This window comes from Dysidea avara, chromosome 6 (assembly GCF_963678975.1).
Source record: "Dysidea avara chromosome 6, odDysAvar1.4, whole genome shotgun sequence".
Lineage (NCBI taxonomy): Eukaryota > Metazoa > Porifera > Demospongiae > Dictyoceratida > Dysideidae > Dysidea > Dysidea avara.
In genome coordinates this window covers 37010246-37034468 of record NC_089277.1, presented here as the reverse complement: position 1 = coordinate 37034468, position 24223 = coordinate 37010246, and the positions used below count along the sequence as shown (strand labels likewise).

At 36.9% G+C, this 24223-nt stretch overlaps 2 protein-coding genes across 2 annotated transcripts; one reads left to right on the top strand and one right to left on the bottom strand.

Annotated features, from left to right (window-relative positions):
* Window positions 1–347: 347 nt before the first annotated feature.
* On the top strand, window positions 348–821 carry LOC136259452 (uncharacterized). Its single transcript, XM_066052935.1, has one exon. The coding sequence runs from the start codon at window positions 348–350 to the stop codon at window positions 819–821; it is 474 nt and encodes a 157-aa protein (XP_065909007.1).
* Window positions 822–1823: 1002 nt separating this feature from the next.
* Window positions 1824–3410, bottom strand: LOC136259451 (uncharacterized). Its single transcript, XM_066052934.1, has 4 exons — window positions 3300–3410; window positions 2940–3249; window positions 2698–2887; window positions 1824–2649 (listed from the first exon to the last, which is right to left on the bottom strand). The coding sequence occupies exons 1-4, from the start codon at window positions 3408–3410 to the stop codon at window positions 1824–1826; spliced, it is 1437 nt and encodes a 478-aa protein (XP_065909006.1).
* Window positions 3411–24223: the final 20813 nt, after the last annotated feature.

Here is a 24223-nt window from a genome sequence, read left to right as displayed (position 1 = left end):
AGCAACGTGAAGCTTTATACTTATATAGATGCATTGCATCAATGCATATCAGTAATTTCACCTGAACATTTTCAGACACATAATCTTTGCTTGTCTGCTGGACATTTAGTAAGATAATTAGTCACAGTCTTTAATGATGTTTTAATGGATAGATAGTACATAGGAATATACAGTAGTTGTACCACATGTTTTACATTTAAAGGGGAACTGCAGTCATTTTTTTTAAAATTAATTATATTTTATTAATTGAATGTATATGAAAAGTTATGTATGTATACCAGTTTTTATAGCTGTACTACATTCCACTGTGGAGATACAGCGATGGAAAGTTGTGCATGCCTGTCGCCATGTTAATTTGCGGTTATACGTCACTGGATCTAAGTGCGGGTATTGTTGTATTGATAATGGCTGAGAGCAGTTTGAATACCAAGATTAAACCTTATCAGTTCGAACCCACGGATGTTTCAGGCTATAGTGATAATGAAGACGACAGCAGCAGCGAGTCAGAAACTGATATAAGAGAGCAAGCAAGTTTCACAGAACGCTTGGGAACAATGGATTGGTGCGAGTGCGCGAAATGTTCGCCCATGCCCAGTGGCATTGAATGCCAGTGTTGTCGAGAGATGGAAGGAATAGACGAACGACTGACAGAACACAGGGGAGGTCTTCAGTGCATAACCGATCACGAGCAATTTAAAGTGGTCTGCCTCAACAAAGATGTTTTGTACACTGCACTGGTAACAGTGAAGTCAGTATGCAGTGATTCTTTGCGCCTTACAATGGCTAACAGGTACAGACAATTAATAAATGCTGATTTGTAATCATTTATGGCGTGTACTATTGTGTTTTAGGTCATACAGGGTAGCTGCCTACCGACAGTTCATCTACTGGACATACCATAGACTCGGCAGAGGAATTCGTAAAGTTATTCCATTTTGTGTTGTGTTAGCCATACGCAAGGAATTTCCTGAACCAAGTAATATTTACACTGGTTTTAAATTAGCAGATTTATAATGCTGCATCTAGTATAAAAAATTATGAAGAGATAAATATTATTATTGAGATGTTTGTTCATGTAATGGCTGTTTGGGGAATCTAGATGTGTGCTTAGCTATAATTTCATCTTTAGGCAGTCGTTCTGTTGTGGCAATGTTCTGTGGTAATGCAAGTGTTTTGTCATAGTCCTGTGTGTCCTGCTGTTTTCCGTAAGTCCGTAGTTCAAGTATGTCATTCATCATGTGTGTGAGGTGTGTGTAGTCCTTGTTCTGTAGTATCAGCTTGGCTACCCAGGCACTCCGTCCCTTAGGAAACACTACTTTGAATCTTAGTTTACCTGCACATGTTAAGAAACATCACACACATACAGTATAGTTAATAATACCTGATTGTGTGGTTGCTTGCTTATGTTGGGTGTTGTAATTGTGGTCAAGAATAGCAAGTTCCATACGAGCTCGCATTCCATCATACCAAAAATGCTGCCGCTTAGGACAGTATTTTAGGAGTAAGGAATGGAAGACCTCCAACGAGCCAGTATGATGGAAGCCGGTTAATTTTTTAATGTCCCGCAGCAGTGTATCCTGTAGTACTACCTTGCGTAAAGCATTGTGTGCAACACTTCCGGGTCGCAGCCATTTCTTACTGCGCTCCTCTTCTGGAGACAGTGTTGGATGCACACATTTTGGGAACAATGCATTAGGGTCATTGTCCCACTCGTGGACATTGGATATATGGTGTACAATAGATTTCCATTTGTCCATGAGCAACTTTGCATCACCATTACATGTTTGTGCAGACCACCACAGGTGGTTAGAAATTGACTGGATCTATGGGAGGAGTTGACCACAATGCTTTGTCTTGGCCTTCTTACGTAACTTCTTTGTGACACTTTTAGCTAAGTGCCACACATCATATTGGTGATCTATATAGGGGTTATCAGTTCTCATCAGGGACGCTACACCAGTGTGTCTGTCTGTAGCTATAGTAGAGATATCGACGTGTTGTACCATCAACTTATCAAGGCACCGTCGCAATCCTTTCTCTATAGCTACTGAACTAGTAGTGTCAGTACACTGCAATAAACTGTAGTCTAGGATTAGGTCCGTGGCAGAGTCCATGAGGGTATACGCACAATATTTAGCACTATAACCAGGACTGTCACAACGACCATCACCAGACAGGTGTAGCTGGCTCCCCCTTAAATATTCAACTACAGCCTCCCGTTGTCTTACATAAGTGGTGTGCACAACAGGATACACATACTCACTCTGTATGTCATAATAATGCCTTTCACCAAACATCACTAAATTTAGCACATCTGCCAAGTTAGCAAAGCTGGTGAAGGTCTGACCACTGAGGAGTATAGCTGCAGCCAGCAGCAGGTTACCAGCTGGTATATGTATTACTACTGGTTGAGATTGCCAGAATAGTACATGTCCATCAGGACATATACCACTGACTTCCAGTAATGTCCCCGAGGTGGATGTCTTCAACTTGACCATTTCCAGACCACAACTACGACACCTCTTAAATAACATCATCAGCTGTGATTCAAATACAATGAACTTGCGGTCTCCTGTTATATCACTGTCTGTGCCATCCACAGCCTCCTCAGTGTGGTCCGGGTGGTATGATTCATCTTGGTCCTGTGGACTAAAAACAGAAATATAATTATTAGTACCAGATATAACAACATCTTACATGTCCTCATCCCCTTCACTAAAAGTATAGCTAGCAGCACCTGGTACCGGTGATGAAGACTGCATAGGTGAGAGCACAGGTGATGACGTAGGGAAAAATAAGTCTGCCTGTGTGCCAACATCATTCTGTAGCAATGGCTCTGGGTAAATGTTGACAAAAGTAGCCTTGCTCCTAGACAAAACTGGTCTATCTGTTAGTATGATGGACTAATATTTTTTTATTATTATAGCCTTGTGGCTCACCACGCTGCAATTCTTGTTGATCAGGTGTTGTCACGGCTTGGCTGCTGGACTCACTGCTGGACCCCAGCAAATCGCTGATCAGCGAGTCATGTTGTGACTTGGCTGCTCTAGCTTCGCTCAGTTTCCTACGCTTTACTGGTTTTGTGAAGGAAAAGATAGTAGGAACAGCAGTAGCCTTTAGCTTCGGTTTAGCAGGCCCGTGACCCTCCAACACAGACTTCACATAGTCGTCTGCTGTAAAATGGGGGCTACAAACACGAGCGTTTTCGTCTTCTAGTGGTGGGTTAACCACTTTCAGGTTTTGTAACCACTATCACAACACGCGCGTAAGTGCGGGGACCAGCAATCACAAAATCTTACCTGTTTTGCTAACTCTGGGTTCTTCTTCAGTGGTACACGATGAAAGCTTGTCCCAGGTGGGGCACTATCTATGTCGTTGTCACAGTCTATCGCGATACAGTACACCAGCATCCTGCTCGAAACGTTAAGACGCTATTGAAACCTATGGGGAATTATTTGCATTCCGATCCAGTGACGTATAAGCCACTAAAAGCATGGCTACCAAAAAGGGGTGTGTCATGCTAACTTTTGAGTTTAATAACTAGCCAACCGCTGTACATTATGACCTGAAACTTTGTTATAAAGATTAGGACTATATTACTGAATGATTTATATAATTAAAAGTAGTTTATATTTTCACTGCAGTTCCCCTTTAAAGTAGTTCTACTGTATAGATTTGTTACAGTAAGAAATATGTGGACATACGTTATAGTGAGTGATGGATAGACAGGTGGACATTTGTACAAAGTGCAGTATAAAAAGTGTAGGCCTTCCGTGCATAAAAGAATGTATGCTTCATTGTACATGTGTGCAATATTGTCTTAATTCTGATTGTGTCGTTATTGCTGTATAGCGGTCAGGTGACACTCCATTACTTATTGCACTAAAGAACGGTCACATACAAATAGCACAACTATTATTATCAAGAGGAGCTGATGTGAACTGTGTGAACAAAGTGAGTACTAGTATTATAGTACATGTGTGATGTGAGTTCCTACATGGACATAGAAATATACCTGAGTATGATTGACTTTATAGAATAATAGTGTAGAAAATAATTTTAGAATAGAAATTGCTGCAAAAAGTAAAGAAACAAGAGTCAAACAAGCCACCATGTTAAGCACGAAGAGATCTCTATATGGACTCAATGGATATAGTATAGAAACTAAAGAAAAAAATAATCATGGTAATTTAGTAGCACTGACATAATATTATTATTAAAATATACTTTTATTATCTACGTATGAAGTATAGCATTTTGAAATCTAAGCTGTTTCAGCTTATCTTTTAGTCATTGACAAAGTACTATAACTACATAACTATTCATAGTAGTCATAACCAAGATTAACCATTTGGGTTTACAAATAAAGTCTTCTTGATCAAGTTGCCACCATACTTGTGTATATATGTAAGTAGTTGTTTTGTCCAGTTTCTACCTACCGGCTTTCATTAGCCTTGTTCAAGGTTATTAGCGGGCTATATAGAAATTAATGAATAAGTAAAATAAATTAAATCAGCAATACACATTGTCAGCCATACATATGACTATCAATCATGATGTTTCTTATTGTTCCTGCATGTATTCTTGTGCTGCATAGGATTGGGTGATTTGTTACACTGGTTGTTTATGCATTACTACAGCAGTCATTGACACATGTAGAAATCATACAGGAATTTGTACATGTAACTCAACTACAACAATTGGATAGTGGGAAATTGGGAATTGGACTTCAATTGGTAACTACTCAGAAAATTAAAGATATTTGCAACCATTCTAATCCTGTAATCAGAAGAAAGGAAATTTGCATGAGCAACGTGAAGCTTTATACTTATATAGATTCATTGCATCTATGCATATCAGTAATTTCACCTAAATGTTTTCAGATACATAATCTTTCCTTCTCTGCTGGACATTTAGTAAGATAATTAGACACAGTCTTTTATGGTGTTTTAAGTGGTAAATAGTATGTAGGAATGTATAGTAGTTGTACCACATGTTTTACATTTTAAGACATTTAGATACTTATTAAAGTACTTGAACTGTATAGATTTGTCACAGTAAGAATTGTGTGGACATGCAATTACCTTATAGTGAGTGCTGGATAGACAGGTGGACATTTGTACAAAGTGCAGTTTTAAAAGTTTAGGCCTTCCGTACATAAAAGAATGTATGCTTCATTGTACATGTGTGCAATTTTGTCTTAATTCTGATTGTGTCGTTATTGTTGTATAGCGGTCAGGTGACACTCCATTACTTATTGCACTAAAGAATGGTCACATACAAATAGCAGAACTATTATTATCAAGAGGAGCTGATGTGAACTGTGTGGACAAAGTGAGTACTAGTATTATAGTACATGTGTGATGTGAGTTCCTATATGGACATGGAAATATACCTGAATATGATTGACTTTATAGAATAATAGTGTAGAAAATAATTTTAGAAATTAAAACATGAGAATAGAAACTGCTGCAAAAGGTAAAGAAACAAGAGTCAAACAAGCCACCATGTTAAGCACAAAGAGATCTCTATTTGGACTCAATGGATATAGTATAGAAACTAAAGAAAAACATAATCATGGTGATTTAGTAGTGATTTAGTAGCACTGACATAATATTATTATTAACATATACTTTTATTATCTACGTATGAAGTATAGCATTTTGAAATCTAAGCTGTTTCAGCTTATCTTTTAGTCATTGACAAAGTACTATAACTACATAACTATTCATAGTAGTCATAACCAAGATTAACCATTTGGGTTTACAAATAAAGTCTTCTTGATCAAGTTGCCACCATACTTGTGTATATATGTAAGTAGTTATTTTGTCCAGTTTCTATCTACCAGGCTTTCATTAGCCTTGTTCAAGGTTATTAGCGGGCTATATAGAAATTAATGAATAAGTAAAATAAATTAAATCAGCAATACACATTGTCAGCCATACACATGACTATCAATCATGATGTTTCTTATTGTTCCTGCATGTATTCTTGTGCTGCATAGGATTGGGTGATTTGTTAATGTTTAGTTACGCTACCACTCACCTACTTATGTGGTCTGTTCCTCAGATCTTCACTCTTCACCTCCAGCAATCCATTGATTGAGGAGGGGGTTTGGTAAGTGCTAGGGGCCTCATCTGCCATGGTATATGGCCTACGCAAGGTTATGTAATTCCAGCGGGGCCAAAGTAGGAAGTACTTTTGGATTATTGATGCTTGGGTAATGAAAGAGTTTAGAGCAGAGAAGCGTCTCTGTCCTAAACTCTTTACAATAGAGGCAAACGGGAGAACCTAGTGGATAAGGCAGATATCCTAAGTGAGGCCCCTTTCTGTCTCAGACTCCTCTAAGGAGAATGGATGAACTGCTTATAGCAGCGGTAGGTGATGTGTTGACCTGTGGATCACCACTAATTTGTGTCACATGGCTTTAGCCAGATTGTGACAGCATCAACACCTGTGTGCAGGTGATACAATGGTCAGGGCATGACCGTTCTCAGAGTTGTCAATATCCACTGTTGAGAGTGGCACTGTCTTAAATAGCATCGACACTTGATAATAGCACTGTGGTTCCTCTATGGTGGTTAGCTGGTTGGTACTCTATAGCTGGGTCATGTGTGATAGTGTTCATGACAGAAAGTGTCTTCTGGCAGATGGGAGAGTGTCTCCTGATAGTGATCTGGATGGGAGAGCGTCTCCGGCTAGCAATCTGGTTGGGAGAGCGTCTCTAGGTAGTGATTTGAATGGGAGAGCGTCTCCTAATACTGATTTGGATGGGAGAGCATCTTCAGCTAGTGATCTGGTTGAGAGAGCGTCTCTAGTTAGCAATTTGGATGGGGAGACATCTCCTGATACTGATCTGGGTGGGAGAGGCAAGCAGCTGTTAGCGACCTGGTTTCCTGATGACACTCTGAACTAGAGGGCCTGTCTGTGACTGCAGGCAGGATAAAAGAGCATCTCTCCTGACAAAAATTTAAACTGCGAGCATCCCTCAATAACAATCTCTACTTGTGGTAGCAGCTGGCACGGTGAAGGAATCCAGTCAGACCTGCAGCTGAAGAACTCACAACAAAATGCATATAATAGCAAATAGTCTTTCATGTAAATGTTTCTGAGTAATTGAATGCAGGCACAGTGAAGTACAGAGTACAACAACATTATGTGTCTACTTGCTCCACTGCTTACACTACAAATGTACATAAGTACCACTATTGACAGTGGAATACAAATGAGAATTGTTATCTGCTGGCATACAATGCCAATTAACATAGAGCACCTGCTTATAGTGAAGTTTGTGAACTGTTCAGTGGGTAGGGACAGGGTGGGGAGATTTCTTACAACAGGTATGAATTACTGCCAACGTGTTCTGCTCACGATGCTGCGCATGCGTTGTTCTTATTAGAGCCCACTGTTGCATACTAATATTTTGGATACTTGCATGGCCTACGCTTCACAACATTAACTGTTTTTAATAACTTAAACTTTATTTAATGTTTAGTTACGCTACCACTCACCTACTTATGTGGTCTGTTCCTCAGATCTTCACTCTTCACCTCCAGCAATCCATTGATTGAGGAGGGGGTTTGGTAAGTGCTAGGGGCCTCATCTGCCATGGTATATGGCCTACGCAAGGTTATGTAATTCCAGCGGGGCCAAAGTAGGAAGTACTTTTGGATTATTGATGCTTGGGTAATGAAAGAGTTTAGAGCAGAGAAGCGTCTCTGTCCTAAACTCTTTACAATAGAGGCCATAGGTAGGTCACAATATATATTATATATATATATATATATATATTGTGATCTACCCCCCAAGCATCAAGGTTATTTATTTAATTTAGACCATGCAATATGCAGAAATTTGATGGTGACAACATCTAGTAATATGCACGATAAGCTATGCTTGCAACATGCAGAAGATGATGTGCAAACCGAGCCACGGTAATATACGAAACAAGCAGTGGAAGTGACATACGTTGGTATACAAACAAGCAATGGTGATGACATACATATCAAGCAAATGTGACAATATAAATATTAGGAAGACATAACACACAAGCAAACTAACATGCAACTAACAACACAATGGTACGTCCCATGCCAATTGCCTAGCAAAATTGTGGAGCACATCCTAACCATAGAACTACAGATATATAACGAAGACACTGTATCATGTACACATTGGAACAAGCACCATGTTTTGAAATGATTCCTATTGCGATTGTATAGGTTGAAGTTTCCTTTAATAACAATAAAATGGACTTTTCTTTCTGACTATTATAAGACTCAAGGGTATGGTGTGCAAGAAGCTGACACAACACGGTGAAACTGCTATGCAAAGTTCTAATATGCACCTGGCTGCTTTTCTGCATACAATTTATGATTACCGTATTTTTAATTTTTTTTAAATTAAATTTTATTTTATTATTTTTTGGTACCAAGTTACCTTCATACCACCCTTAATGCAGTCACCTTCTAAGGCTGGTGACTAGCTATATATACATGTATGTAGCTAGTTTGCTGATACTTCATTGTATTCTGCATTCTCTAGTTGACTATCCAAGCCCTGCTGATGCTGACTACAAGCCAATAAGCAGCAATGAAGAAACCAGTATAGTATGCTGTAGAATACAGAAGTCTATTAATGCATTTAATACACATCTGTGGTTGCATTATTTATTCATTTATTTTAAATTTAATTGCACAAAATAGAATTGTTTGACTTCAAAAGCACAATTAATGTCACTGAATTCAGGTACTTAGTCGTTTATTTTTTTTTTTTTTTGAAAGTAGCATCAGTGATTGGTGGCTACACCGTATCTATGTATGAGCTCACTACTAAGCTCACCAGTACAAAGCAACTCTTATTATTTCACACATTACTAGAGGTTTACCGATAGAGAAATTTCTGAACTGATCCAATATAAAGTGATATACTGAGTCAGAATACCGACACCGACGCAATATAATAAAGTGTAGCTATACATTTAGATTAGAAGAAACTGGGAAACTTTAACTTGCATAGGATATACTTAGTAAGCAGTTCCAAGTGCTAACAATCACTGACAATGCTTGATTGCCTGTGGTGGTGTGGCCTCAATTAACAGCCCAGACAGTGAGGCACCCGCAATTTTTATTTATTTTTTTTTAATGCATGCTCCCACCTAGTCTTGTGCCCAGCCGGGCTCACGCTAATGCGCAAACACCGTCTGGTGACAATGCTCGAGTTTCTTGGGCCCGGAAGTGCGATCCAGCCAAAATATTGGCTGGCCAATCAGAATCGACGAGTTGCATAATCGCATGAATGTATTGGAAGTAGACGAAAAAGCAGACTATTTAAAGCCATTTTATCAGAAGTTACTCACCTAGGTTGTTCAAAATGTTTGTTGTCAAGTTGTTTTTTCCTATCTCACCTTATGAATCGTGACTCGATGTTTCACCAGAAATGAAACGCTTCCTCTACTAATACAATGAATGAAGAGATCGCATCTAGTAAACGCCCCATTTTGAGTTTTACCTTATTCCTAGTCATTTTCGAATGGTTTTTCACTGTTTTAAAACAATTATGCAACTCCTCGATTCTGATTGGCCAGCCAATATTTTGGCTGGATCGCACTTCCGGGCCCAAGAAACTCGAGCATTTTCACCAGACGGTGTTTGCACATTAGCGCGAGCCCGGTTGGGCACGAGACTAGCTCCCACCAAGATGAGTCCCCATTAGCTACTCCGTATTTTAATGGCTTGTAATGATGGCTGGTTATTTCAAGCTGTGTTTCTAGTTTATTCATCCCATGGTTGCTTTTTTATAGCTCTCCACTATGATCATTTGTTGTATGGTTGGTAAGTATTGTAACAATGAATGTTTGTCAAGTGCATATTTCTATGGCTTCTCATAGTATATGCGCTTCTTTTCAAGGATATAGAAAAAACTACTATTTCCTCAGCCTTGTTTGCTGTATAACAGAGGGTAAATTGTGGCTTTACCATGGCAAAGACTATTTCGATATATCATATCGGTTTTGGTGGTTATATTGAGACCAACCGATATTGGCAGAAATCTCCATATTGGCCACTGATATGATATGAATCGGTACATCCCTACTCATTAATGCATATATATACAGGGTGTGTGGGAACAGTGTGTAAGCTTATACTAGTACACCAATTGGTGTTATACTGTTGCTTACCCGATGCAGCATATCGTCTGAGGCCATTTCGCGATAGTCGGGGCGTTCAAGTTCCCTCCCGAAGATTCTGATTGATGCCCGCCACACAATCTCCCTACATTTTGTGTGGATTAGGTGGCATCCGATGAACTGGCTATGGCACGAGGTGGAGCTGTAGTCACTGATGTTAGCGACGAGTCAAGCGACGATAGAGCTGTCCCAGGTGACAGTGATACCGTGCGTGGGCCGAGGCAAATGACCCAGTTCTAGAGATGACCCTGACGGTAGCCACTAGTATTGTAATGTCACATCCTGTCGCGTTGCTGTCTTGCCCGGAACACCCGTTCCTTGAGGCGGTCCTTCCCCCGGCGTGACAAAGCCGGCTCCTCGCCTTCTCAATCCAGCAGTCGAGCTTCTCAAGGATGACAACCCTCTCCTTCCTCAGCAGGCGAGAACAACGAGTACCCATCTTGAAGACTCAAAGCCACTGCAACTGGCGAGATTTCTTACAACAGGTATGAATTACTGCCAACGTGTTCTGCTCACGATGCTGCGCATGTGTTGTTCTTATTAGAGCCCACTGTTGCGTACTAATATTTTGGATACTTGCATGGCCTACGCTTCACAACATTAACTTTGTTTAATAACTTAAACTTTATTTACACTGGTTGTTTATGCATTACTACAGCAGTCATTGACACATGTAGAAATCATACAGGAATTTGTACATGTAACTCAACTACAACAATTGGATAGTGGGAAATTGGGATTTGGACTTCAATTGGTAACTACTCAGCAAATTAAAGATATTTGCAACCATTCTAATCCTGTAATCAGAAGAAAGGAAATCTGTATGAGCAACGTGAAGCTTTATACTTATATAGATTCATTACATCTATGCATATCAGTAATTTCACCTAAATGTTTTCAGATACATAATCTTTCCTTCTCGGCTGGACATTTAGTAAGATAATTAGACACAGTCTTTTATGGTGTTTTAAGTGGTAAATAGTATGTAGGAATGTATAGTAGTTGTACCACATGTTTTACATTTTAAGACATTTAGATACTTATTAAAGTACTTGAACTGTATAGATTTGTCACAGTAAGAATTGTGTGGACATGCAATTACCTTATAGTGAGTGCTGGATAGACAGGTGGACATTTGTACAAAGTGCAGTTTAAAAAGTTTAGGCCTTCCATACATAAAAGAATGTATGCTTCATTGTACATGTGTGCAATTTTGTCTTAATTCTGATTGTGTCGTTATTGTTGTATAGTGGTCAGGTGACACTCCATTACTTATTGCACTAAAGAACGGTCACATACAAATAGCACAACTATTATTATCAAGAGGAGCTGATGTGAACTGTGTGAACAAAGTGAGTACTAGTATTATAGTACATGTGTGATGTGAGTTCCTACATGGACATAGAAATATACCTGAGTATGATTGACTTTATAGAATAATAGTGTAGAAAATAATTTTAGAATAGAAATTGCTGCAAAAAGTAAAGAAACAAGAGTCAAACAAGCCACCATGTTAAGCACAAAGAGATCTCTATTTGGACTCAATGGATATAGTATAGAAACTAAGGAAAAAAATAATCATGGTAATTTAGTAGCACTGACATAATATTATTATTAAAATATACTTTTATTATCTACGTATGAAGTATAGCATTTTGAAATCTAAGCTGTTTCAGCTTATCTTTTAGTCATTGACAAAGTACTATAACTACATAACTATTCATAGTAGTCATAACCAAGATTAACCATTTGGGTTTACAAATAAAGTCTTCTTGATCAAGTTGCCACCATACTTGTGTATATATGTAAGTAGTTATTTTGTCCAGTTTCTACCTACCAGGCTTTCAGTAGCCTTGTTCAAGGTTATTAGCGGGCTATATAGAAATTAATGAATAAGTAAAATAAATTAAATCAGCAATACACGTTGTCAGCCATACACATGACTATCAATCATGATGTTTCTTATTGTTCCTGCATGTATTCTTGTGCTGCATAGGATTGGGTGATTTGTTACACTGGTTGTTTATGCATTACTACAGCAGTCATTGACACATGTAGAAATCATACAGGAGGTTGTACATGTAACTCAACTACAACAATTGGATAGTGGGAAATTGGGAATTGGACTTCAATTGGTAACTACTCAGCAAATTAAAGATATTTGCAACCATTCTAATCCTGTAATCAGAAGAAAGGAAATTTGCATGAGCAACGTGAAGCTTTATACTTATATAGATTCATTGCATCTATGCATATCAGTAATTTCACTTAAATGTTTTCAGATACATAATCTTTCCTTCTCTGCTGGACATTTAGTAAGATAATTAGTCATAGTCTTTAATGATATTTTAATGGGTAGATAATACATAGTAATGTACAGTAGTTGTACCACATGTTTTACATTTTAAGACATTTAGATACTTATTAAAGTACTTGAACTGTATAGATTTGTCACAGTAAGAATTGTGTGGACATGCAATTACCTTATAGTGAGTGCTGGATAGACAGGTGGACATTTGTACAAAGTGCAGTTTAAAAAGTTTAGGCCTTCCGTACATAAAAGAATGTATGCTTCATTGTACATGTGTGCAATTTTGTCTTAATTCTGATTGTGTCGTTATTGTTGTATAGCGGTCAGGTGATACTCCATTACTTATTGCACTAAAGAATGGTCACATACAAATAGCAGAACTATTATTATCAAGAGGAGCTGATGTGAACTGTGTGAACAAAGTGAGTACTAGTATTATAGTACATAGGCCCGTTTACACTAGTGTCTTAAACCAGTTTAAAATGGTTTCAGAACCTTACAAGTGCTAGTGTAAACGCATTCCAAAATGGTTTGAGGGACTTCAAAGTAGTTTAGCTAAACCACCTCAGCAGGTAGTTTGAAGCTGTTTAAAACCACTTAGAATATTAGTGTAAACAGGTGACAACTGTTAATCCAGTTTAACTATGGCGAGTTGAGGCTTATTAAGGTTTATTGTGGACTAACAGTGAAGTAAAAGTTCTAATTACAATCTGGAGTGATGATAAGATTCAACACCAACTTGATGGAGCACAAAACTGTCCTTGAGAAGGTAGCTAGAAAAATGGCAGAATTAGGCTATGAAAGACACTGGGTACAATGTAGACAAAAGATTAAGAATATGAAAACTGACCAACAGACAAATAGGAAAAGGAAGGAAAGAGTGAAAGCACTTTGAATTGCTTGACAAAATCATGTGTAAACGTGCTGATGTAAAGCATACAAGGGAGCATAGGCGGATCTGAGGGGGGGCCAAGGGGTGCTGTGCCCCCCCTGGCCCTTCCCTTGCCCCCTTGGACTCACAGTACTATATTGATACCAGAAACTGGAATCATTCACACTGTATTCAGAAGTATAGAAAGCCAATGGGAAAATAGAAGACAACAGTTATAAATGTACTTTACAATTATACTGTACACTGTAAAGAAAGTAAGTTTAAGTTTTTGTGCCAAGATCGAGATACTCTAATAGAGCAGTCACTACTCTAATAGAGCAGTCACTACTCTAATAGAACAGTCACAATTCTAATGTCATAACAATACTAGCTACACCTTTAATTTTGATTTAGTACACTTTACCATCAAACAGGTTTTATCTCAGATAGGTTAACTAATCTTTATATACATTGCAAGCATACACGTTTTAGCTAAATGTTACCAAAATGCTCCCAAATTCAAACCTAGGAGGTCTAATTTTAAAATTTTTTCTCTAATTACAATCTTAAAATTGTATGTCTATCATTCATCCAGCTATACTGAATATAATTATGCAACTGAGTATAACCTGTGTACTAGAATTCCTCTTAGTGGAATAGACACTGTTGTACACTAAAACTTTTTGCCCAACCTTGGCCCCCCCTGACAGTGTCTCCTAGATCCGCCTATGCAAGGGAGTAGTGGCAATGGTGATGTCAGTATTACTGTATTAGTCAAGGATACTAGTTGATGATGTAGAGCATTCACTGTTTGATGACAGTTTGACACAAGTTGATGATCTCACTCAACTAGATGATGATCTCAAACAGGTTGACGCTGACCTTCTTGCAGCTTGCCTTCTACTTTGTAACAACTTGAGAAGTAACCACATGCTTAGTAGACAACATACTAACTCCATTACTAAACCTCGTAGTGAAAAGCACAGCTTGTTAAAGTGCTTATGATTTTAGGTGCTTGTTAAAATTAAATTAACACTTAGGGATTCACCTAAACCACTTGACCATAACAACAGTGTAAACCCACTGCAACTGCATTAGAAATAAACCAGTTTAATACAGTTTAAAGCTAGTGTAAACGGGCTTCATGTGTGATGTGAGTTCCTACATGGACATGGAAATATACCTGAGTATGATTGACTTTATAGAATAATAGTGTAGAAAATAATTTTAGAAATTAAAACATGAGAATAGAAATTGCTGCAAAAAGTAAAAAAACAAGAGTCAAACAAGCCAGCATGTAAAGCACACAGAGATCTCTATTTGGACTCAATGAATATAGTATAGAAACTAAGGAAAAACATAATCATGATGATTTAGTAGCACTGACATAATATTATTATTGAAATATACTTTTATTATCTACGTATGAAGTATAGCATTTTGAAATCTAAGCAGTTTCAGCTTATCTTTTAGTCATTGACAAAGTACTATAACTACATAACTATTCATAGTAGTCATAACCAAGATTAACCATTTGGTTTACAAATAAAGTCTTCTTGATCAAGTTGCCACCATACTTGTGTATATATGTAAACAGTTGTTTTGTCCAGTTTCTACCTACCAGGCTTTCATTAGCCTTGTTCAAGGTTATTAGCGGGCTATATAGAAATTAATGAATAAGTAAAATAAATTAAATCAGCAATACACATTGTCAGCCATACACATGACTATCAATCATGATGTTCCTGCATGTATTCTTGTGCTGTATTAGATTGGGTGATTTGTTACACTGGTTGTTTATGCATTACTACGACAGTCATTGACATATGTAGAAACCATACAGGAGGTTGTACATGTAACTCCACTACAACAATTGGATAGTGGGAATTAGTGCTGAAATAAATACTAATACTTGATGAGTACTCGTTAAGGATTTGGTACTCAAATAGTAAAATGGGTGCTAGAGTACTTGTTAAGATCACATCACATGATGTATTTGTGATCAGGCAGTGACACAAAGAAGGCTGTAGAATTTGGTTGGAATAATTATTTTGTCAGGGACACTCACATCAGTACTTTAATACAGTGTGTGCATCATTATTGTAACTTGAAAAGCTGTAAACTGTTAAAGGTTGGTACAAAACACGTCAAATGGGTATGACTACATGCAACAAGTATTTGTGAGTACTCGATTGTTAACTCTAGAGAGTACTTGAATACTAAAAACCATGCCCTATTGGGAACACTGTTAAAAATGGGGTGTTCCAGTACACCCCAATGGGGGAGTTCTATATACACTCACACCTTTAAGGTGTATTATTGTATGCTTCTGAGGTGTTTAGTAAAATGAGTGTTCATGGAAGCACAAATGGGGTGTTAGGTTACACCCCAGGTGCTAATTGTTGTGAGAATACGTGACATGACAATAAATACTAAGTAAAAGTTAAGTATACTTACCTTATGGCACTTATTGCAGTTTTACGCAACAAAATTTGTAAATAAGTATCTAAAACCCACAATCAAAGTGATGCTTGGTAGTTAGGTTTTAAATACAAATTGGAAACCATACATAGAGTAAGAAAACATTTCAAGCTAGTGTGTTATGTATGTGTTACAATGTTATTACTGTAGAGTTATAATTCCATACACAGACATACATGTTCATGCTTGATACAGGCAGGTCCTATTGCACCATGTTGTAATTCATTTCTTTTAAAAATCATGAAACACCCTTGGGTGTTTTATTCACACCATTATAGGGTGTAAGTGAAACACCCACTAAGGGTCTTGATTGTAACAGCACTTATAACACCCTGAGGGGTGTTCATGGAAGAACCCATTTTTAACAGTGAATTGTTAACTATTCACCAAATTAAGGTTATTTGCAACCATTCTAATCCTGTAATCAGAAGAAAGGAAGTCTGCATGAGCAACGTGAAGCTTTATACTTATATAGATGCAATGGATCAATGCATATCAGTAATTTCACCTGAACATTTTCAGACACATGATCTTTGCTTGTCTGCTGGACATTTAGTAAGGTGATTGGTTGCAGTCTTTAATGGTGTTTTAATGGGTAGATAGTACATAGTAATGTACAGTAGTTGTACTACGTGTTTTACATTTAAAGTAGTTCTACTGTATAGATTTGTCACAGTAAGAAGTGTGTGGACATACCTTATAGTGAGTGATGGATAGATAGGTGGACATTTGTACAAAGTGCAGTATAAAAAGTGTAGGCTTTCCATACATAAAAGAATGTATGATTCATTGTACATGTGTGTAATATTGTCTTAATTCTGATTGTGTCATCATTATTGTATAGGGATCAGGTGACACTCCATTAAACCAAGCAGTGATGAATAGTCACACACAAGTAGCAGAACTATTATTATCAAGGGGAGCTGATGTGAACTGTGTGAATAACGTGAGTGCTGGTATTATCGTACGTACGTGATGTGAGTTCCTACATGGACATTTATTTATTTATTTATTATCAATTTACCACAAGGGAAGGAACGGTACAAAAGGCAAGCCTGTACAAGGTACTGTCCTAATACAAAACACATACAACCACTAAACAAAACACACACAAAATAACACTTACAAAACAAAACAAATCAACAACAATTATAATTACATCTACAGAACAACAAATCAACAACAATAAATTACATTTAAAAATTACAACAGAAATGTTTGTAAATAGCGTGGCGAGAAACAGAACGGCTCTCAATTCCCAGAATACTGATTGGTACTTTGTTCCACACAAGCAAACACGGACAAAATAAGAGTATCATCTAGTATTGATTGATGAAGGTGGGGGTATGATGGTAAGATGATGGCTACGCGTAGGTATAGTGTTGTATGTACAATAGTTTGAAGACTTAATAGAACCAGCATGACGAATGTCCTGAAGAGCACACACCGACAAATAGTCCCGCCTGGCAGATAAGGATGGTAAACACAGCTTTCTATAGCACACATCATGAGGAATAGACCAAGAGTGCATAGTTTGGTTCCAGCGACTGCCACAAACCCACCGTGCAGCACGCCTCTGAACAGCTTCTAACAGGTTCACATCTTTCACAGCATGAGGAAACCAAACCACACAAGCGTACTCCAACAGTGGCCTAACAATAGCTTTGTAAGCTCTATATTTGGCTTCTGAATCACACCCCAACATGGTACGTCGTAAAACATTCAAAACCCTGGTGGCCTTTGAGGTAGCAAATTGACACTGGGAGGACCACTGCAATTTATCATTTATATGGATACCCAGGTATTTCACAAGATTGGTCCACCGAACTGGTTGACTGTCAATAAGATAAGTAAAGGAAATTGGCTTCCTCTTGTTTGTGATGGATAAAGCCTCACACTTTTGGGGACTCAGATTAAGTTGCCACCATTTAGACCATGCCACTATAGTCAAAAGATCATCCTGCAGCAGCTGGCAATCCTCAACTGATTTCACATTAAAATAAAGTAACACGTCATCAGCAAACAGCTTCAATTTACACACCTTGGGTATTGTAGTTAAATTGTCCACATAAAGCGAAAACAATAGTGGACCCAAAACAGATCCCTGCGGCACTCCAGAAGTGACTGAAGCCCAATCAGAGTAAGTACCATTCACAACAACCCTTTGAAACCTCTTGGTAAGAAAGAATGTAACCCACTCCAACAAATTACCACATATCCCAAGGGACTCCAGTTTCAAGAGTAGGCGTTCATGTGGAACAGAATCGAATGCTTTTGCATAGTCCAAAAACAAACAATGAATAGACTCACGATGCTCCAATGACAGAGACCAGTCATCTACAGCTTGAAGTAATAAAGTTACTGTAGAACGATTCCGCTGAAAGTCGTATTGGTGGTGGCTCAATAAACCATTTTTCCTAAAAGCAGAATATAATTGTCAATGTATTATACGCTCCAAAACATTCACAACAACTGAGGTCAGACTAATGGGACGATAATTTTCTGGGAGATGTCTATCATTGCGTTTATGAACAGGAACAATGTTTGCAGAAATCCAATCAAAAGGTAATGATCCTGATATAACGGACTTATTCATCACTTTGCTCAACGAAAAACACATATGATCAGCTGTTAATTTTAACATACGAGGGGTAATACAGTCGGGGTCACAAGACTTTGTAATATCCAGAGAACACAACTCACTAAGAACATCATCTGCTGTAATTGTGACTGAATCAATAATGCTGGTTGGTGAAACCTCTGACTTGAGTTCATGAAGGTCAGATGTGTGCTCTTTTGTAAAAACAGAACAAAAGTATTGATTAAAAACACTTGCCTTGTCAGCGTCACTAGCAACATCGCACTAAGCATGAGACAATAGAGGAATTGGTGATCTGAACCTTTTAACTGAGTTAATCCAACGCCAAATTCTCTTAGGATTAGAATGAAAGTCACCAGAAACAGAAACTGAATGTTTAATAGTATCATCCCGACAGCACTTGCGCACAACATTACTAATTTTCTTGTATTTCTCATGAAGTATTGAAGTAGGATTACTCTTATATGTATGATACAATCTCCGCTCTTTGTGAATCAATTCAATGGTTGAGTGAGAAAACCAATGCTTAAGCTTCTGCTTGCTCCATTTCACTGATGGGATAACTTGATAAATTGCAGCAAGGAATAGATCTTTCCACTGCAGCCAGCACTGATCAATATCTGCATCAAAATCTATGACATCCCAAGGAACATGTGAGAGCACCTCATTGAGATAATCAAGATTAACATCCTTATACTTAAGTAATAGTCGATTTCGTGGTGTCTGAGGGGGCAAGGTAGTAAGCAATGTGAAATAAACAGCATCGTGATCACAGCCATGAAGGCATGGAAATATACCTGAGTATGATTGACTTTATAGAATAATAGTGTAGAAAATAATATTAGAAATTAAAAGATGGGAATAGAAATTGCTGCAAAAAGTAAAGAAATAAGAGTCAAACAAGCCAGCATGTTAATCACACAAAGTTCTCTATTTGGACTCAACGGATATAGTATAGAAACTAAGGAAAAACATAGTCACTGTGATGTAGCAGCACTGACATGTTAATAAAATATACTTTTATTATCTACGTATGAAGTATAGCATCTTAGTTATTTCAGCTTATCTTTTCGTCATTGACAAAGTACTAAAACTACTATTCATAGTAATCATAACCACAAGATTAACCATTCAGGTTTACAAATAAAGTCTTCTTGATCAAGTTGCCACCATACTTGTGAGTACGTAAGTAGTTGTTTTGTCCAGTTTCTACCTACCAGGCTTTCATTAGCCTTGTACAAGGTTATTAGGGGGCTATATATATATATAGAAATTAATGAAAAAGTAAAATAAATTAAATCAGCAATACACGTTGTCAGCCATACACATGACTATCAATCATGATGTTTCTTATTGTTCCTGCATGTATTCTTCTGCTGCATTGGATTGTGTGATTTGTTACACTGGTTCTTTATGCATTACTATAGCAGTCCTTGACAGATGTAGAAACCATACAGGAGGTTGTACATGTAACTCCACTACAACAATTGGATAGTGGGAAATTGGGAATTGGATAGTGGGAAATTGGGAATTGGACTTCAATTGGTAACTACTCAGCAAATTAAAGATATTTGCAACCATTCTAATCCTGTAATCAGAAGAAAGGAAATCTGCATGAGCAACGTGAAGCTTTATACTTATATAGATTCATTGCATCAAAGCATATCAGTAATTTCACCTAAATGTTTTCAGACACATAATCTTTCCTTCTCTGCTGGACATTTAGTAAGATAATTAGACACAGTTTTTAATGGTGTTTAAAGTGGTAGATAGTACGTAGGAATGTACAGTAGTTGTACCACATGTTTTACATTTTATGGCATTTAGATACTTATTAAAGTACTTGAACTGTATAGATTTGTCACAGTAAGAATTGTGTGGACATTACCTTATAGTGAGTGCTGGATAGGCAGGTGGACATTTGTACAAAGTGCAGTGTAAAAAGTGTAGGCCTTCCATACATAAAAGAATGTATGCTTCATTGTACATGTGTGCAATTTTGTCTTAATTCTGATTGTGTCGTTATTGTTGTATAGCGGTCAGGTGACACTCCATTACTTATTGCACTAGAGAATGGTCACATGCAAATAGCAGAACTATTATTATCAAGAGGAGCTGATGTGAACTGCGTGAACAAAGTGAGTACTAGTATTATAGTACATGTGTGATGTGAGTTCCTACATGGACATGGAAATATACCTGAGTATGATTGACTTTATAGAATAATAGTGTAGAAAATAATTTTAGAAATTAAAACATGAGAATAGAAATTGCTGCAAAAAGTAAAGAAACAAGAGTCAAACAAGCCACCATGTTAAGCACAAGAGATCTCTATTTGGACTCAATGGATATAGTATAGAAACTAAGGAAAAACATAATCATGGTAATTTAGTAGCACTGACATAATATTATTATTAAAATATACTTTTATTATCTACGTATGAAGTATAGCATTTTGAAATCTAAGCTGTTTCAGCTTATCTTTTAGTCATTGACAAAGTACTATAACTACATAACTATTCATAGTAGTCATAACCAAGATTAACCATTTGGGTTTACAAATAAAGTCTTCTTGATCAAGTTGCCACCATACTTGTGTATATATGTAAGTAGTTGTTTTGTCCAGTTTCTACCTACCAGGCTTTCATTAGCCTTGTTCAAGGTTATTAGCGGGCTATATAGAAATTAATGAATAAGTAAAATAAATTAAATCAGCAGTACGCATTGTCAGCCATACACATGACTATCAATCATGATGTTCCTGCATGTATTCTTTTGCTGCATTAGATTGGGTGATTTGTTACACTGGTTGTTTATGCATTACTACAGCAGTCATTGACAGATGTAGAAACCATACAGGAGGTTGTACATGTAACTCCACTACAACAATGGGATAGTGGGAAATTGGGAATTGGATAGTGGGAAATTGGGAATTGGACTTCAATTGGTAACTACTCAGCAAATTAAAGATATTTGCAACCATTCTAATCCTGTAATCAGAAGAAAGGAAATTTGCATGAGCAACGTGAAGCTTTATACTTATATAGATTCATTGCATCTATGCATATCAGTAATTTCACCTAAATGTTTTCAGATACATAATCTTTCCTTCTCTGCTGGACATTTAGTAAGATAATTAGACACAGTCTTTTATGGTGTTTTAAGTGGTAAATAGTATGTAGGAATGTATAGTAGTTGTACCACATGTTTTACATTTTAAGACATTTAGATACTTATTAAAGTACTTGAACTGTATAGATTTGTCACAGTAAGAATTGTGTGGACATGCAATTACCTTATAGTGAGTGCTGGATAGACAGGTGGACATTTGTACAAAGTGCAGTTTTAAAAGTTTAGGCCTTCCGTACATAAAAGAATGTATGCTTCATTGTACATGTGTGCAATTTTGTCTTAATTCTGATTGTGTCGTTATTGTTGTATAGCGGTCAGGTGACACTCCATTACTTATTGCACTAAAGAATGGTCACATACAAATAGCAGAACTATTATTATCAAGAGGAGCTGATGTGAACTGTGTGGACAAAGTGAGTACTAGTATTATAGTACATGTGTGATGTGAGTTCCTATATGGACATGGAAATATACCTGAATATGATTGACTTTATAGAATAATAGTGTAGAAAATGATTTTAGAAATTAAAACATGAGAATAGAAACTGCTGCAAAAGGTAAAGAAACAAGAGTCAAACAAGCCAGCATGTTAATCACACAAAGTTCTCTATTTGGACTCAACGGATATAGTATAGAAACTAAGGAAAAACATAGTCACTGTGATGTAGCAGCACTGACATGTTAATAAAATATACTTTTATTATCTACGTATGAAGTATAGCATCTTAGTTATTTCAGCTTATCTTTTCGTCATTGACAAAGTACTAAAACTACTATTCATAGTAGTCATAACCACAAGATTAACCATTCAGGTTTACAAATAAAGTCTTCTTGATCAAGTTGCCACCATACTTGTGTGTACGTAAGTAGTTGTTTTGTCCAGTTTCTACCTACCAGGCTTTCATTAGCCTTGTACAAGGTTATTAGGGGGCTATATATATATATATATAGAAATTAATAAAAAAGTAAAATAAATTAAATCAGCAATACACGTTGTCAGCCATACACATGACTATCAATCATGATGTTTCTTATTGTTCCTGCATGTATTCTTCTGCTGCATTGGATTGTGTGATTTGTTACACTGGTTCTTTATGCATTACTATAGCAGTCCTTGACAGATGTAGAAACCATACAGGAGGTTGTACATGTAACTCCACTACAACAATTGGATAGTGGGAAATTGGGAATTGGATAGTGGGAAATTGGGAATTGGATAGTGGGAAATTGGGAATTGGACTTCAATTGGTAACTACTCACCAAATTAAAGATATTTGCAACCATTCTAATCCTGTAATCAGAAGAAAGGAAATCTGCATGAGCAACGTGAAGCTTTATACTTATATAGATTCATTGCATCAAAGCATATCAGTAATTTCACCTAAATGTTTTCAGACACATAATCTTTCCTTCTCTGCTGGACATTTAGTAAGATAATTAGACACAGTTTTTAATGGTGTTTAAAGTGGTAGATAGTACGTAGGAATGTACAGTAGTTGTACCACATGTTTTACATTTTATGGCATTTAGATACTTATTAAAGTACTTGAACTGTATAGATTTGTCACAGTAAGAATTTTGTGGACATTACCTTATAGTGAGTGCTGGATAGGCAGGTGGACATTTGTACAAAGTGCAGTGTAAAAAGTGTAGGCCTTCCATACATAAAAGAATGTATGCTTCATTGTACATGTGTGCAATTTTGTCTTAATTCTGATTGTGTCGTTATTGTTGTATAGCGGTCAGGTGACACTCCATTACTTATTGCACTAGAGAATGGTCACATGCAAATAGCAGAACTATTATTATCATCAAGAGGAGCTGATGTGAACTGCGCGAACAAAGTGAGTACTAGTATTATAGTACATGTGTGATGTGAGTTCCTACATGGACATGGAAATATACCTGAGTATGATTGACTTTATAGAATAATAGTGTAGAAAATAATTTTAGAAATTAAAACATGAGAATAGAAATTGCTGCAAAAGTAAAGAAACAAGAGTCAAACAAGCCACCATGTTAAGCACAAGAGATCTCTATTTGGACTCAATGGATATAGTATAGAAACTAAGGAAAAACATAATCATGGTAATTTAGTAGCACTGACATAATATTATTATTAAAATATACTTTTATTATCTACGTATGAAGTATAGCATTTTGAAATCTAAGCTGTTTCAGCTTATCTTTTAGTCATTGACAAAGTACTATAACTACATAACTATTCATAGTAGTCATAACCAAGATTAACCATTTGGGTTTACAAATAAAGTCTTCTTGATCAAGTTGCCACCATACTTGTGTATATATGTAAGTAGTTGTTTTGTCCAGTTTCTACCTACCAGGCTTTCATTAGCCTTGTTCAAGGTTATTAGCGGGCTATATAGAAATTAATGAATAAGTAAAATAAATTAAATCAGCAATATACACATTGTCAGCCATACACATGACTATCAATCATGATGTTCCTGCATGTATTCTTGTGCTGCATTAGATTGGGTGATTTGTTACACTGGTTGTTATGCATTACTACAGCAGTCATTGACACATGTAGAAATCATACAGGAATTTGTACATGTAACTGCACTACAACAATTGGATAGTGGGAATTAGTGCTGAAATAAATACTAATACTTGATG